This window comes from Coturnix japonica, chromosome 8 (genome assembly GCF_001577835.2).
Source record: "Coturnix japonica isolate 7356 chromosome 8, Coturnix japonica 2.1, whole genome shotgun sequence".
Classification (NCBI taxonomy): Eukaryota; Metazoa; Chordata; class Aves; order Galliformes; family Phasianidae; genus Coturnix; species Coturnix japonica.
The window spans coordinates 8128385-8146182 of NC_029523.1; the positions used below are offsets into that span (position 1 = coordinate 8128385).

At 48.7% G+C, this 17798-nt stretch overlaps 1 protein-coding gene across 2 annotated transcripts; it reads left to right on the forward strand.

The window, feature by feature from the left end:
- Nucleotides 1-13648: 13648 nt before the first annotated feature.
- LOC116653781 lies at nt 13649-16902 on the forward strand. 2 transcript variants are annotated; one of them, XM_032446324.1, is made up of 2 exons: nt 13649-14305; nt 15040-16604. In XM_032446324.1, exons 1-2 carry the CDS (start codon nt 13738-13740, stop codon nt 15105-15107), a joined length of 636 nt encoding a protein of 211 aa, XP_032302215.1. In that variant the 5' UTR covers nt 13649-13737; the 3' UTR covers nt 15108-16604. The 2 variants fall into 2 exon arrangements, with proteins under 2 accessions (XP_032302215.1, XP_032302216.1); XM_032446325.1 differs by lacking the exon at nt 15040-16604 and adding an exon at nt 16612-16902 and having other exon boundaries at nt 13650-14305.
- Nucleotides 16903-17798: the final 896 nt, after the last annotated feature.

A 17798-nucleotide genomic window follows, 5' to 3' on the forward strand; every position in this document is an offset into this window, starting at 1 on the left:
GGGGTCTCTTATGGGTCTCAGCAGGGTCCCTATGTGTCTCGATGGATCTGACTGTCCCCCACTTTAATCCATGGGGTCACTATGTGTCCCAATGTCCCCCTATGGGTCCCAGTGTCTCCCTATGTGTACCTATGTGTCCCAATGTCCCCCTATGGGTCACTATGTGTCCCAATGTCCCCCCTATGGGTTGCTATGTGCTTGTATGTGGTTTCTTATGGGTATCTCTGGGCCCAAATATCTTCCTATAGCTATCTATGGGTTTCAATGTGGTCCCTATGTGCCTCTATGGGGTCTCTTATGGGTCTCAGCGGGGTTTCTATGTGTCTCTATGGGTCTGGCTGTCCCCCACTGTAGTCCAAGGGGTCCCTATGTGTCCCAATGTCCCCATATGGGTCCCAGTGTCTCCCTATGGGTCAGAATGTTTCCCTACGTGTCCCAATGTCCCCCCTATGGGTTGCTATGTGCCTCTATGGGGTCTCTGTGGGGTCTCTTATGGATATCTCTGGGCCCAAATGTCTTCCTACAAGTATCTATGAGTTTCAATGTGGTCCCTAGGTGCCTCTATGGGGTCTCTTATGGGTCTCAGCGGGGTCCTTATGTATCTCTATGGGTCTCACTGTCCCCCACTGTAATTCATTGGGTCCCTATGTGTCCCAATGTCCCCCTATGGGTCCCAGTGTCTTCCTACGGGTCACAATGTGTACCTATGTGTCCCAATGTCCCCCCTATGGGTTGCTATGTGCCCCTATGGGGTCTCTATGGGGTCTCTTATGGTTATCTCTGGGCCCAAATGTCTTCCTTTGGGTATCTATAAGTTTCAAAGTCGTCCTATGTGTCCCTATGGGTCTTAATGGCTCCTAATGTGTCCCTATGAGTCTATATGTGGTCTCACTGTCCCAGTGGGTCTCTATGTGTTCCTATGTGTCTATATGGAGTCTCTATCTGGTTTCTATGGGTCTTGGTGTCCCTCTATGTGTCACTTTGTGCCTCTATGGGGTCTCCATGGGTTTCTATGGGGTCTCTATGTCTCTCTTTGGGTCCCTATTGGTCCCAATAGGTCCCTATGAGTCTCTATGATGTCTCCCTTTGTCCCCATATGGGTCCCAGTGTGACCCACATGTGCCCACAGCAGCTCCTGCCCCATAGACCTGACCCACATGTTCCCCACAGCAGCTCCTGCCCCATAGATCTGACCCACAGCATCTCCTGCCACATAGATCTGACCCAAATCAGCCCCACAGCATCTCCTGCCCCATAGATCTGACCCACATGTGCCCCACAGCAGCTCCAAACTCATAGATCTGACTCACATCAGTCCAACAGCAGATTTTGCACCATAGATATGTCCCTCATATTCCCCACAGCAACTCCTGCCCCATAGATCTGACCTACATCATCCCCTCTGCAGCTCCTGCCCCATAGGTCTGACCCACATGTGCCCCACAGCAGCTCCTGCCCCATAGGTTGGGCTAACCACCATCAGCCCCAAAGCAGCTCCTGCCCCATAGATCTGACCCAAGTCAGCCCCACAGCAGCTCCTGCCTTATAGATATGACCCCCATCAGCCCCACAACAGCTTCTACCCCATAGATCTGACCCACATGTGCTCCACTGCAGCTCCAGTCCCGTAGATCTGAACCACAGCAGCCCATGCCCCATAGATCTGACCCTCATCAGCAACACAGCAGCTCCTGACCCATACATCTGACCCAAATCTGCCCCACACCATCTCCTGCCCCATAGATCTAACTCACATGTGCCCCACAGCAGCTCCTGCCCATAGATCTGACCCACAGCAGCTCCTGCCTATAGATCTGATTCAAATCTGCCCCACAGCAGCTCCTGCTCCATAGATCTGACCCACATGTGCCCCAGAGCAGCTCTGCCCCATTGATTTTGACCCACATCAGCCCCACAGGAGATCCTGCCCCATAGATCTGACCCACATCAGCCCCACAGCAGATTTTGCCCCATAGATATGTGCCACGTCTGCCCCACAGCAGCTCCTGCGACATAGATCTTACCCAGATCTGCTCCACAGCAGCTGCTGCCCAAAGATCTGACCAACATCAGCCCCACAGCAGCTCCTGCCCCATAGACCTGACACACATGTTCCCCACAGCATCTCCTGCCCCATAGATCTGACCCAAATCTGCCCCACAGCAGATCCTGCCAAATAGATCTTAACCACAGCAGCTCCTGCCCCATAGATCTGACCCACATCAGCCCCACAGCAGCTCCTACACCATAGATCTGACCCACATCTGCCACACAGCAGCTCCTGCCCCATAGCTCTGACCCACATCTGCACCACAGCAGCTCCTCCCCATAGATCTAACACCCATCAGCCTCACAGCAGCTCCTGCCCCATAGATAAGCCCTACATCTGCCCCACAGCAGCTCCTGCACCATAGATCTGACCCACATCTGCAACACAGCAGCTCCTGCTCCATAAATCTGACCAACATCAGGCCCACATCTGTTCCTGCCCCATAGATCTGACCCACAGCAGCTCCTGCCCCATAGATCTGACCCACATCTGCCCCACAGCAGCTCCTACACCATAGATCTGACCCACATCTGCCACACACCATCTCCTACCCCATAGATCTTACCCACTTCTGCCCCACAGCAGCTCCTGCCCCATAGCTCTGACCCACATCTGCACCACAGCAGCTCCTCCCCATAGATCTAACACCCATCAGCCTCACAGCAGCTCCTGCCCCATAGATCTGACCCACATCAGCCCCACAGCAGCTCCTGCCCCATAGATCTGACCCACATCAGCCCCACAGCAGCTCCTGCCCCATAGATCTGACCCACATCAGACCCACAGCAGCTGCTGACCCATAGATCTGACCCACATCTGCCCCACAGCAGCTCCTGCCCATAGACCTGACCCACATCAGCCCCACAGCAGCTCCTGCCCCATAGATCTGACCCACAGCAGCTCCTGCCCCATAGATCTGACCCCCATCAGCCCCACAACAGCTCCTGCCCCATAGATCTGACCCCCATCAGCCCCACAACAGCTCCTGCCCCATAGATCTAACCCACATCAGCCCCACAGCAGCTCCTGCCCCATAGATCTGACGTACATCATCTCCACTGCAGCTCCTGCCCCATAGATCTGACCCAAATCTGCCCCACAGCAGATCCTGCCAAATAGATCTTTAACCACAGCAGCTCCTGCCCCATAGATCTGACCCACATCAGCCCCACAGCAGCTCCTACACCATAGATCTGACCCACATGTGCCTCACAGCAGCTCCTGCCCCATAGATTTGACCCACATCAGCCCCACAGCATCTCCCGCCCCATAGATGTGACTCACATCTGCACCACAGCAGTTCCTCCCCATAGATCTAACACCCATCAAGCCTCACAGCACGCTCCTGCCCCATAGATATGCCCTAACATCTGCCCCACACTCAGCTTCCAGCAACCATAGATCTGACCCACATCTGCAACACAGCAGCTCCTGCTCCATAAATCTGACCAACATCAGGCCCACATCTGTTCCTGCCCCATAGATCTGACCCACAGCAGCTCCTGCCCCATAGATCTGACCCACAAGTGGCCCCACAGCAAGCTCCAGCCAATAGACCTGGACCCACATCTGCCCCAAAGCATCTCCTGCCCCATAAGATCTTTCCTACAATTCAGCCCCATCAGCACCTCCGGCCCAATAGATCTGAACCCACATTTGTTGCCCCACAGCAGGCTCCTGCCCCCATAGATCTTGACCCACATCAACATGTTGATAAACATTGGAAAACATACAACATGGGTGTATTCAACCATGTATCCATTTGGTGTCCCTATGTTGTCCCCAATGTTCACCCTATGGGTCCCAGTGTCTCCCTATGGCGTCACTATGTGTCCCTAATGTGTCCCAATGTTCCCACCTATGCGGTTGCTTATGTGCCCTCTATGGCGTTCTTCTATGGGGCCTCTATGGGGTGCCTATGGAGCTCTATGGGCGTTCTGAGGTTTCTATGGGGTGTCTATGGAACGCTATAGTGTGTCTATTTGGTAATTAGTTGCTATGGGTGGCTATGGGAGCTCTATGGGGCACCAAATGGGTTGCCTACGGGGCTCTTATGGGATGTCTTGTGGGGCTCTATTGGCGCGGGGCTATATGTCCTTTATTGTGGTGTTCTTGTGGCACTATGTTGTTCCTATTTTGTGCTGTGAGCCACTATGGGTTGTTCTATGGGGCTTCTATGGAGTTAGTATAGGGTGTCTATGGGTCTCTATGGGGTTGCAATGGGGCTGTGGGGCACAAGAGAGTGTCTATTGAGGCTCCATGGGCTGCTATGGGGCACTATGGAGTAGGCTATGGGGTGCTATGGGGTCTCTTTGGGCCTATGGGTCACTATGGTCACTTATTGTGGTGGCTTGCGGCTGCTTTGGGGTATCCTTGCGGTTCCTATGGGGCGCTTGGGTGACTTATGGGGTGCTTATGGTTTGCTTATGGGGCTCTATGCGGAAGAATGGGTTTCTATGGGGGCGCTATGAGTCCCTATGGGGCGTCTTATTGGGGTGTCTTGGGGATCTATGGGTGCTGTGGGGCTCTATGGGGTCTGCATGGGGTCTGTATGGGGTTCAGTGAGTTTCTATGGGGCTCTATGGGGTGTCTACAGGCAGTATGGGGCGATATGGGGTGTCTATTTGGTTCAATTGGGCTCTATGGTGTGGCTGTAGGGCCTTATGTGGTGTCTATGGGGCACTGTGGGCTGCTATATGTGGTGCTGTGGGGAACTATGGGGTGTCTATGGGGCTCTATGGAGCAGTATGCTGTGTCTATGGGTCCCTATGGGGTGTCAATGGGGTGCTGCTTGGGGCACAATGGAGTGTCTATGAGGCTCCATGGGCTGCTATGGGGCACTATGGAGTAGCTATGGGGTTGCTATGGGGTCTCTTTGGGCCCCTATGGGTCACTTATGGGGCTTTTATGGGCTATCTTTGTGTTCCTTATGGGGCGCTATGGGTGACTATGGGGTCGCTTATGGGTTTCTTTCGGGCACTATGAGGTCTCAATGGGGTCTCTATGGGTCTCAATTTATTCCTTATGGCTCCCAATGACTGGTCTATGGGTCTCTATGTGGTCCCAATGACTGTCTATGGGTCTCTATGTGTCCCTATGGGTCCCAGTGTCTCTCTATGGGTCCCAATGTCTTCCTCTGGATCTCTATGGGTCCCTATGGGTCCCAGTGTCTCTCTATGTCCCCCTGTCTAGGTGGTAACTATACAGATGGTAACAAAGATGGTAACAAATGTACAGAGGTTCTAAGCGAGAGAGAAACTCACCAGTTGGTGATGCCTTCGCTGAGGAAGCTGGGGCGGTCTTCACTGCCAGAGCGATGTCCAAGAGATGCTGCCTCACAGAATCACAGAATTCTCAATGGTTGGGAAAAGGGCTGCCAGCTTTTGTAGGAGAATAGCATGGGAGACAGTTGTGAAGGCTTTGCTGAAGTCCAAGTAGAGCACATCAACAGCCTTTCTTTCTTTCCTTCATCCATCAGATGGGTCACAGGATCGTAGAAGGAGATCAGATTGGTCAAGCAGGAGCTGCCCTTCACGAACCATGCTGGCTAGGTCTGATTCTCCTGCTCATCCCACACCTGCCCGCATCTGTCATCTCCCTCAAGACAATTCGTTCCATTCCCTTCCCTGGCACCGAGGTCAGGCTAACAGGCCTGGAGTTGCCCGGATCCTCCTGACAACCTTGCTTGGAAATGGGAGTCACGTTGGCAAGCCTCCAGTTCTTTCTGGGACCTCACCCGTGGAAACAGGAGCTCGGAAAGATAATGGGAAAGCGGGCTCGAGTGAGGGTCAGCCCTTAAATGAGGTCTCAGAGGAGGTGGAGAAGTCGAGCTTCCAAGCCCTTCCGGAAGCACAGCTTCCATTACTCTCACCTGTTGCTCCCGCAGCTGACCCCACACTTGCCTCAGCTGATTAAATCAGAGGGTTCAGGCTGTGATTACCAATCTCCCACACAGCCCCTGTGGGTTCCCAATGTTTCCCTATGGACTCTGGGTCCCTATAGGACTCTATTTGGGGTATTATGCCTCTTAAAATGGGTCCCTATATGGTCTCTATTGTTCTCTCTATGGGTGATCCCTATGTGTCCCAATGTCCCCACAATGGTTTGCTATGTGCCTATATGGGGTCTCTATGGGGTCTCTTATGGGTAACTATCGTCCCAAATGTATTCCTAAGGGTATCTATGGGTTTCAATGTGGTCCCTATGTGCCTCTATGGGGTCTCTTATGGGTCTCAGCAAGGTCCCTATGTGTCTCTATGGGTCTCACTGTCCCCCACTGTAATCCATGGGGTCCCTATGTGTCCCAATGTCCCCCTATGGGTCCCAGTGTCTCCCTATGGGTCACTATGTGTCCCAATGTCCCCCCTATGGGTTGCTATGTGCCTCTATGGGGTCTCTATGGGGTCTCTTATGGGTATCTCTGGGCCCAAATGTCTTCCTATGTGCATCTATGGGTTTCAATGTGGTCCCGATGTGCCTCTATGGGGTCTCTATGGGTCTCAACGAAGTCCCTATGTGTCTCTATGGGTCTCACTGTCCCCCACTGTAATCCATGGGGTCCTTATGTGTCCCATTGTCCCCCTATGGGATCCAGTGTCTCCTCATGGGTCACGGTGTGTCCCTATGTGTCCCAATGTCCCCCTATGGGTTGCTATGTTCCTCTATGGGGTCTCTTATGGGTCTCAGCAGGGTCTCTATGTGTCTCTATGGGTCTCACTGTCCCCCACTGAAATCCATGGGGTCCCTATGTGTCCCAATGTCCCCCTATTGGTCCCAGTGTCAGCCTATGGGTCACAATGTGTCCCTATGTGTCCCAATGTCCCTCCTATGTGTTGCTATGTGCCTCTATGGGGTCTCTATGGGGTCTCTTATTTGTATCTATGGGCTTAAATGTCCTCCTATGGGTATCTATGGGTTTCAATGTGGTCCCTATGTGCCTCTATGGGGTCTCTTATGGGTCTCAGCAGAGTCTCTATGTGTCTCTATGGGTCTCACTGTCCCCCACCTTAATCCATGGGGTCTCTATGTGTCCCAATGTCCCCCTATGGGTCCCAGTGTCTCCCTATGGGTCACTATGTGTCCCTATGTGTCCCAATGTCCCCCCTTTGGCTTGCTATGTGCCTCTATGGTGTCTCTTATGGGTATCCCTGGGACCAAATGTCTCCCTAAGGGTATCTAATTGTTTCAGTGTGGTCCCTATGTGCCTCTATGGGGTCTCTTATGGGTCTCAGCGGGGTCCCTATGTGTCTCTATGGGTCTCACTGTCCCCCACTGTAATCCATGTGGTCCCTATGTGTCCCAATGTCCCCCTATGGGTCACTATGTGTCCCTATGTGTCCCAATGTCCCCCCTATGGGTTGCTATGTGCCACTATGGGGTCTCTATGGGGTCTCATGGATATCTCTGGGCCCAAATGTCTTCCTTTGGGTATCTATAAGTTTCAAAGTCGTCCTATGTGCGCCGCGGCCCGGCCACGTGCGTTTCAGAAGAGGGGAAGGGAAGGGAGATTGCGATTAGTTCTAACAAAAAATAAGAGAGAAAAAAGGTGATCTGAGAACGAATGGCAGTTTAATAACCTAATAATGCTAAACAACAAGAGAGTTTCAACAAAGAGAATACCAAGTCCCCAATCTCACCACTTGACATAGGCTCACTGCAGTCATTCACTCAGGCTAGTGGGTGTTTGAATCTGACGGCTGAGACTGACACAGGTTCACTGTGATTCCTTGCCACGGACCAGTTCTTCAGCATGTTGTCTTGTTTTCTATTTGGTCCATTATCACGGGTATAACGAAAAATCCACCTGGGTCCGTGACAGGGGGCCATGGGCCCCGCAGGGGCCCTAGGCCGAAAGGAAAAAGTTAATTAAGAAAAGAAAACAGTGGCAAAGATCTAAGGAGGCACACTTATTTACTAAATACTATATTGAAATACAGGATAACACAATATAATACAATATAATTGAAAATTGAGCTAACGAATCAAGCAAAATAGGAGTGAGAATGAGTCCCGTAACTGAGAGGCCTACTGTGAAATCTAGGTGAAATGGCAAAGGCTCCCACACACTCCACTGAACTCCAGAACTCGAAAGACATCAGTCTAGTCTGCGACCAAGTTAATATAGAGTCCAGGTCCCATGACCCATCGTGTTGTTCTCTGGGAGATGTAGTCTTCTTCTGTAAGCTGCAGATTCAGTAAAATTATTCATGCTTTATATGATGTTATTATGTGGAATACTGATAGCAAAATTACAAAATTATTAAACCATGACATCCATTCTATCCATTATTAGGCAGATGGCTGCGATGGTGGCACGGTATGGCGCTAGTGTGCTTTCGGTATTTTGCAGTGAAAGGATAAGCTCAAAAATTGGAGGTCTTCTATCCAGCTCTTCATACCTGTTAGCGGTCGTTAATAGTACACTGGAATACCACTCCGGTGCTGACCGTATGAGTTTCTTCCATATTTCCGGAGTACAGCTCACCTTCTCTGGGTCATGGCCATCCTCTGGGTCCTTAGGGACAAACATGGGATCAAACAGCATTTCTGCCACAGCCATTTTTCTCAGGTACTGGATACCTTCCTCAGCTGTACTCCATTTTTCCAGTACAGGCTCCAAATCACTTCTGAGAAGACAAGTTGCCTTTACAGCTGACAGCATCCTCTCCCAAAGAGTGGCAACTCCATCGAGACATCTGCTGATCCCTCTATCAATATATGGGTTTTGAGCAATGTTTCCTAGTTGATGAGCCTCATTGCAACTTAGGGACACGCTGCTGGCCCCATTGTCCCAACACCGAAGCAGCCAAATGACAAGGTGTTCACCTGGGAGTCGGGCAAACTCCTTTCTCGTGCCTTGGATTTCAGTAATTTTCATAGGTTTACGAATAGAGGAAACGGTGACTTCCCCCTCATCATCACTATCCTCTCCATGTCTGTTAGTCTTCTGAGTTGCCTTCCTTGGTGGTTTTGGGGAGGGCCCCTCACCAGGATCTTCCTCTACTTCCTCCTTCCATTCCAGACATGAGGACACACGTTCCCATCTCTGGCCTGCCACTGGGGCGACTGACACTGATGCTGGTGCTTCCTGTGGTTGGCTGGGATTAACTTGGAGCCTTTCCCTTAGGGTTTTGATCTCATTCTTGAGACTCTCTATCTCTTTCATAAGCCGCTCGTTCTGAGATCCCCCTGAGTTACACCATCCCTCACTCAAAGGTTCATTTAATTTCTCAAGGTCCCTCTGGTGTTCAGGAGTGAGATTACCTGACACCGGGGGGTCCCGATGCTTCTGGCCTTTTTCCTAAGTCTCTCACTATTCTTTGCAAGTCTCTCTGCACTTTATAGTAAGTTACTACAATTACTATAATTAGAGAGACTAACAACACAGTGTCCAATTTGACACCCCAGTGATACTTAAGGAACTCAGAGCATTCGTGAGCCAGTCTGAGCACAGTGTCTGTGATGTTTGTTAGGCTGAAAGGGAGCCAGGCAGGTATCCCTATCACTGGCTGCCGTTGGCATAATGATTGTACAACTAACACCCCCAACACGATGCTCTGAAGCTGGGACCACAGGAACATAAGGACCCTCAGTCCCATGTACAGGGCTGCTGAAATAAGCCACTTCATTACTGCCCAAAACATTGCCCAGAGCATTGCCCGCATTCTCCACTGAAAAAGGTCACAGAGTTCTCTCTAGAGCTCACTCCGGGTCAGTGGGAACAAACCCAGGGGAGCAGGAACAAAAGTGCCTCCCTTCTCTAACAGCGTGGTGCAGCATGTGCGGCCTGGCCTGGCGCGGTTCGGCCTGACCATGTGCGATTCGGGAGAGGGGAGGGGAAGGGAGATTGCGATTGGGTCTAAAAAAAAATGAAGGAGAAAAAAAAGAATGATCTGAGAACGAACGGCAGTTTAATAAAACCCAATAACACTAAACAACAACAAGAGAATTTCAACAAAGAGAAAACCAAGTCCCCAATCTCACCAATAAGCTGTGGAAGGCGGGAAGCTCCAACCACGCTGTCTCCTCGTAGGGAGCCAGGCCAGAAACCCCGTCCCCCTCCCGACTTCCCCTCCGGTGCCACTCCCCACATGCCCATTTAGGGCAGTCCACAGAAAAAACTTGTCCCCTTAACTCCCATTATTCGGCATGATGTTCTGATGTGGAATACCAACACCAACCAAATTGCAAAACCATAACAAACAGGCATGAAATCCTGGTTAGGAGAAGCATCCAGAAGGTCAGGGGGAGGGGAAGCGAGGGGAGGGGAGGGAACATTCCATCTCAAACAGCATATAATCAATCTACAGAATTTAATCCAGCAGGCAGCCCTGTGGCCCAATTCCGTGCTGGCAGTGGAGACCTTTTGATGAGCATTAGGAACATTCCTGGTTACACATTAAAGCTCTAAGACCATTTATGATTTGGAAGATTAACTCCTAGATTTTATGTAGAACTTTTAGCAGAACTGGGGAGGAGGAGAGGCTGAACTGTATGTATGTTTTTCTTGAGACTTTCACACTCTTCTAGGTGTTCATTTATCAGTGCTACATCTAAGTAGCTGGACCTGGCAGACCAGAAGGACAAGAAGCTACAAGTCTTGCTCCACTAGCTCCAAGAAATGCCATGTCTTTGACCATACTACAGTCTTACATCTCACAGCCACTTAAACAGGTAAAACAAAGATCTTGGGACTACTATCTGAGTTCACTTACATCCGCTGAAACCCAGAACAGAAAGACTAGTACAACAGACACACAAATGCTCCTTTTTTCAAAGAAACATAAGTTAGAGGAGGGAAGGGGCAGAACACTGGAAGCCTGATGGGTATTCTCCTGCTGCCACCCATAAAGCACATTTCCTCCCTGCTCACTGCCAAATTCTGTTTATCAAAACCTTATACAGTCTCCCCTGGGAAAAGAGCTCAGCTTCTAAAAGGGTTTTGGTTTCCTTTAGGGAGCTTTACACCAGGAAGCTAACATTCAAGGCTAGAAAAATAAAATCCTTATGCAGATTTGAATGCTTTGTCAACAAAAAGAGTAACATGCTTAAAATGGCAATACTGACTCCAAGTTCAAATTGCCATTGCTTTGTTCTGCTCATTATTTTTCAAAACAAACACAAAAAAATTCATCTTTTTCCCCTCTTCTGAAATCAGAAATGGGGTAAGTAGGGACCATTCACATGAAGATAAGTATCCTAGGCTTTGGGAAAAGTCAGAAGAAAAGGACCAGTGGAACATGTCAACATTTCTGTAATCAAGACAATGCAGCTGGGCAAACATAAGAGAAAAGTAGCCAAAGAAAATGGTTTTGACTGGGTTGAGTGAAGGAGCTGGGTCAAAGAAGGAAGGTCAACCTGAGGAAGACTTCTGACTTCATCCCAACGACCACCGGAGCGAGACCCCCGCTATGGACCGCGCACGTGTCAGTAGTAAATGAGTTCCTGGGAAAACAATGAATATGTTAATGATTTCTTGGAAATCTGTTGAATATGTATACACTTGCTCTATAACTTTCTAACACTCCTGTCTATTGGTGCACATGACAGGAGGAGTGATCCCCCATGTGCCCAGCACTGAATAAACACATAGCTGATTTATAACCTAGTTCTGGTTATAGTTTGATTCTACACATCACTGTTTTTTAGCTCAATATGATGCTTTTGTACTCAAAATACCCTTGTTTGTCTCCAAAATCCAATAATTTCTCCTCTTAATATCAGTTTATGTCCAAAATTAGACATTTTTACCCCAAATATTACTGTTTATCCCAGAAATAAAATTTTCTCTTTTAAGCATGACTTTTTATACCATCAAAAAGACATTTACTCCTCAAAATGCTGCTTTTTTTTCTCAAAGGTTAAATATTTTCTCCCCAAAACACCTATTTCCATCCCAAACTTTAGGCATGTGTAAGAGGCTGTGCTTTTGCACTACTGACTCAAAGCTGAGGATTGACAAGTCCAAGCAAGTCCTGGGCAAGGGTTGAGAAATCCTTTGTCTGAGTGGCACTGATAAGGGGCAACAAGAGGTAAGCTGCAGATGAATGGCAGTGAAGTGGTCTTGTGTGTGGGCTTATCTCGAGGAAGATGGCCATCTCAGGGGGTGCTGCACGACTCTTACCCAAACACCCAGGAATGTCACGTAGGCAGGAGAAAGGAGGATAAAAGAGGGATCAGCAATCATGAAGTTAAGTTTTCTGACATCAGATTCCTCACAACAAGAACAAGAAGGTTTTCTGACATCAGAATCCTCACAATGTGAACAAGGTTTTCTGACATCAGATTCCTCACAACCTGACACCTGCATGCTGAAGAAGATGTCTGCATGCTGAAGAACAAGATAGGTGTCTGGCTTCAGATCCCTTGCTGCTGTTCTGCTGCTCTCCTGGGCCTGCTGCATGAGACCCTGCTGTGTGAGACTGCTGCTTCCTCCAGCACCTGCTCTGTGCTTGACCAGTTTGCTGCTTGTGGCCAGATGCTGCTGCTGCTCTCCCCTGCGCTTTTGCCTTGGACCAACAGAACAATATGTGATGGGTCACTGCTACATCCAGATGGTAACTATCCCCACACGTCCCAGAGGACCTCACAGTCGGAGAGGAAAACACATCACAGAAGTGATGCTGGCTCTCTCTCTCTCTCACTGCCTGGCAGTGGGTGTGGGTGTGCTTCCAAGCCGTGGCACCTTCAATTTCAAAGTAGGCTTCTCAGTCTTTGGAAACCCTGAGAATAACTGGTCTGACTTATATGTACAGACTTTTTAAAGACAGACATAAAGAAGGCATTCAGAACCTCTGCCTTTTCCTTATCCTTAGTGGTCACATTCCCAGCATCATCCAGCAAAGAGTGGATATTTGCCTTTGTCCTCCTCTTACTGTTAATGTATTTAGAAAAGTTTCTTATTCCTTTTCACCCCAGTGGCCAGGTTAAATTCAAGCTGGGCTTTTGCCTTTTTGATTTCACCTCTACAAATCCTAACAACTTCTCTGTATTCATTCTCAGTTGCCCATCCCTCCTTCCACAAGTGGTAGATTCTCTTTTTCTCCCGGAGCCTCAAGAATAGCTCCTATTCATCCACTTCGGTCTTCTTCCCCACCGGCTCATTTTACAGCTCAGGGGATCGCCTGCTCCTGCGCCCTTAGAGGACTACGCGTGCATCTCTTTTGTCATAGTAGTATGCGTGCACTAGTTCTTACGTTTACACAAGCTCCCCTCCAAGTACACTAGTACGGATGCGCTGCTCATTATACACAACTATGCATGTGCCATTTCAGGTACATGTCTACGCATATGCTTTCATTGCCGTGGTAGAATGCGTGCGCCTTTTTTCACGTAGCAGTTTGCATGCGCACTGCTGTCTGCAGGAGTAACCAGTACCGATTGGCGGCCTAGCTGCGCAGGGCGACGACGACACGTACATGTACCACTTCCGCACGGCTGCGCGCGTGCCGCAGTTCCGCGGACTGGCCGCGCGGTGGCAGCAGAGACCGCGGAAATAACCGCGACCATGACACGGAGCCGCAGCGCAGATCGTGGTTCTGTCAAGATAACGGGAATTAAACGAAGTTAGAAGGGAGGGGGGTGTGGGGTGGGGGGGAAATAGGACGATGAAAACCAAGGAAAACTTCTCCAGAGCCAGAAAGCTCGTGCTAATTGCTTATGAATATCCATAAAAAATGATCTAGTTGATGTTGTCATGTTTTTTTGTTTGCTTGTTTTGGTTTTTTTTTTGGCTAGCGTCTCTTTACATCGTTTTCCAATATTCAAGAACCGGGTGTGGAGCGCTCGGAGTACCCCAGAGAGCCCGTGCCGTCCTGGCGGCCGTCAGGCTCAGCGCTGTGTGGGGAGCGGCGCTAACATCAACCCAGCGGACGCAGGAACTTCAACCCGCAGCTCCGACTGCGCTCACCGCGCGTGCGCCCGAGCTCGGCACCAGCCTGGCCCCTCTCCCGGAGCGTTCCACCCGCTGGAGGGGGGAGAAGCTGCGCGGGCTGCCGTGCTGTCTGCAGCCTGTCGCACTGCGATGGCGGTGCTGCTGCCTCAGCTCCTCCCCGCCGAGCTGTAGCGATGGTCTGTGCCGCGCACGGGCGGCCGGCTGCCGCCGTTCCCCTATAGGTGAGCGCGTTCATCGCCCCTCCCGCCGTGGCCTCGTCAGTGCTGCCAGCGTGGAGCCGGTCCGAGCTGAGGCGGAAGTTTGCGGTGGGGAGGCGGAGGACGGCGGAGGCCCCACCGGCAATGGACGCGACTCTGGAGAAGGTTTGTGTGGGCGGCTGTCGAGGTGGGGCCGGGACACCCGCGCGCACACTTCTGGCGGTGGGGCCTGCGAGGCGAGCGGCCCGGAATGGGAGAGCGGGACGCGGCGGTCGCGTCGCTCGATGGGGTGGGGGCCGAGCGGAGAGAACCGGGGCCGGCGGTTGGAGAGGACTTGGGTTTGCGTATCGCTGGCGCCCGGGCTGCGGCCGCGTTAGCGCTTCGTTGGCGCTTAGCACCTGGTTTGTGTCGAGCGAGCCTGAGGAACTTCAGACACCGGCGTGGCCCTGCCGCTGCCCGGCCGTGCCCAGCGAAATGCTTTGGGAGTGCTTAAAATAAGAGGAACGGTATTTTTGGGGAATGATAGGCTTCAGCAGGAGAATATTTGACTTTATCTCCCTTTTCTTGTTGTTTTTGTTTGTTTGCTTTTTTGCATTGTATCCTGGAGGTGTTTGCAGCCCCAGGTTTGCTCTCTTGTGTCCGGTGTAATGTACAAGGCTAATATTGATTCTGTCATAGCGTAAGTCACCAACTAAGTTTATTATGCTGTAGTCACTGTGGATCAGTGAGAATCCAGCAGTTAGCCAGGGCCTGTCACACTTGTGCTGGCTCGCACTGCACCTGCTGTGCTTCCTGGAGGGGAACAGGCAGCTAGTGTTGTGACTGCTTGTATGCGGCTCAGCCCCATTATTACTGTCTTTGAGACAGTGTTTATTTGAAATAATTTATTTTTTATGCAGCTGAGATGTTACTGTATCCCTTCTCCTTTACATCATTTACTGTACTCGGTGTGCTCAGTTCTGTGTAATCTTTGGAATCAGCCAGACAAGCGTGAACACGACGTGCTGTGTGAGTAAAAAGGGAATTCAGAAAGCCTCATGTAGTTACTGAGTTGTAGCAAAATGTTTCGCTATTTTAAATGCAAATGAAAAAATGTATTGCTTGAGACCTGGCTTTGGCAGGCTTTAAAAACTTCAGATCTTTACTGGCCCTAGCAAAAATGACACTGACTGCTGCTTATTCAAGAAAGCTTAATGAAGTAACTTCTAACTGAGCATAGCAGTTTTGAGTATGGTCTTTCTTCTTCTTAAGTCCAGTTGACTTTAAAGAAAGTGTGTTGATGCTCTACTGACAAACTTCTTATCAGTTTTGTTGAACTGAGTCCCTGTAAGTAAAGAAACTGTGATGCAAGAATCAAATGCTTAAATTTCTCAATGAAGTCCATGTTTTGGTTGCTTGTATTGCTGATGTAAGCTGTAGTTTGTAAATAGTGCCAACTCTGAGAACTGATGTGCTTGGTAGTCAGTATACACAAATAAATAGATATCTATAAAGAGTTGCCATCTGATTTATCTTGTTTTGTTTTTTTATCATGGCTTTTTTTTGTTTTTGGATAATAAAAACTGTGGCCCTCTGTATAGTAAATATCATGATACTTCAATTGTCTTTTAGCCACTTAGCAGTTTGTACCCTCTTTTGATAGTTGTTGGTTGCTGTAAATCACTAAAATCTGCATTTTATTTGGTCTTATGCATGGTATGTAAGAAGTGTGCTTCCTAAATCAGTTTGAAATACATCCAAGTTGAGATATGTTTATCCTCAGAGAACTTGCAACCACTTACTTTGCACCTGTCTAAGCAGTATCAAAATGCATCCAAGTGCCTTTTACTTGAACCACAGGTTCTTTTCTTTGTATATACTTAAACATACAGCTTACTGGAATATCACTGATAAGTACTTCATGCCTTGCATTAAAATCCATCAATAAAGGAGGCATTTTGGTAGGATCACATAACTACTGGGAACGTAGAGTGACATCCAATGACTGCATGTATCAGTTTCATGCAAATTAAGTGATGTAAGTAGAATATAAATTTCTTGAGAATTGAAAACATCTTCTGATAGGGTTGTGAGGAAAACTGGTAGACTCCAACACACAGGTGTGCACACCAATGGTCTTTTAGTTTGATTTTGGCAGTGAACTCTTATCAGCAGACATGGCTTATTTTTTTCCTAGTTTTATGAGTGTTGTGTGTCATAAGGATTATTTTCATAATGAAATTCAGAAATCCTCTTTGGGCGAACTTCAGATAGAACTTCTGGAACCGTAAGTCTGTCTTAAGAAATGTGGGTAGCAGCAGAACTCTTTTTGTTGTTGTTGTCTCCATTTGTGCTGTGATTTGTGAGCAGTCTCCTGAAGGTTTTAAACATTTTAAATATCAAGTTAGGTGACTTTGGTTTTTAAAAAACAAAAAACAAAACAAAACAAAAAAAAACCACATTCTTTACATCTTTTTACTGTCTCCACATAGTGGCAGTGCTAAGTCATGGCCTAAAGCAGTGATGGAGCACCTGGTGGGGAGGCAGGGCCAGCCAGGGGAGCTCAGGTGCATGCGGTGAATGTACTGAGTGACCAGAAAGGTGGAGTCAGGATACACCCTATCCAGTCCTCATTTAAGAGCTGGCAGTGGAGGTGAAGGGATCTTACTGGAGATCCCTGCGTACCTGAAGACCTTACAGGCCTTCTAAAGGTAAGTAGTTTCTTTCTCTTATTTGTGTATTCTCAGCTGTTTTGTCTGAGTGGATCCTTGCTCGCTGTGGCCTGGGACCTTGCTGCTCTGCTGTCTTGTTGCACTTTCCATCGTCTTCTGCTCTACAATGCTGCTTTTCTTAAACATGAAAAAAACAATTATGGTTTGCCGCTCAGTGTGTAATTTTTGTCTCCCGTTACAGCATTAATTACTATGGCATCCTGGTAACTTTATGGAAAACCTGCAGCAACAGATATGTGTGCAATTGTGCTGCACATTAAGGAAGCGATAAAGTTTGAAAGAACAGATGGCCTGTAAACAGAAGCCTTGTGCTAATATGGTGCTTTTTACATTCAAGTCATGATTCTGCTACTTTTTTGTTACCCCAGGAATTTCTTTGCCTGTGGAATAAATGCAGTACTCCTCTGGGTAAAGAATATTAAATATTCTTTGAGACTGATATAGTTAGGTACAGTAGATATAGTTATAGTAGATATAGTTGAGAACAGTATTTTTCAGAAGTAAAACTTTTCAATGGGCAAATATGCAAGGAGGTAAAGTAGATACACTTCTGGTGGAGTGCTAAGCTGCATCTGTGAGTCTCTTTGTATGCACTTGTTTATGTAGACTATTTAAAAGCATTCCTTTCTAGCTTCTCTTTCAGATGATCCATTTCTGTGTACAGCCAGCAGAAGTCCAAAATAAAAATTGTGAAACACTAGTATTCTCACTTTTGAATTTGTTATTAACAATTAGTCTTATCGCATCTGGAGATAAGCACTTCCCCTTGTAAGGGAAACTGTTGATCACAGCCTGAACCTCTGATTAACCATCTGAGGCAAGCGATGGGTCAGCTGCAGGAGAACAGGTGAAGGCAATTCAGCTGTGCTCCCAGAAGGGGTGGAGCTTGGCTTCACCTCTCCTAGATTCTGTTTAAGGGCTGACCTAAGGTAGTATCTCTTTCTGGA

What these genes read in the sequence shown, in the direction of transcription:
- LOC116653781 (XM_032446324.1), top strand. Translation starts at nt 13,738, where the DNA reads ATGTTGTCATGTTTTTTTGTTTGCTTGTTTTGGTTTTTTTTTTGGCTA. An exon ending in TGGACGCGACTCTGGAGAAG is followed by an intron (nt 14,306 to 15,039) that starts GTTTGTGTGGGC and finishes TTTTTTATGCAG; the next exon opens with CTGAGATGTTACTGTATCCC.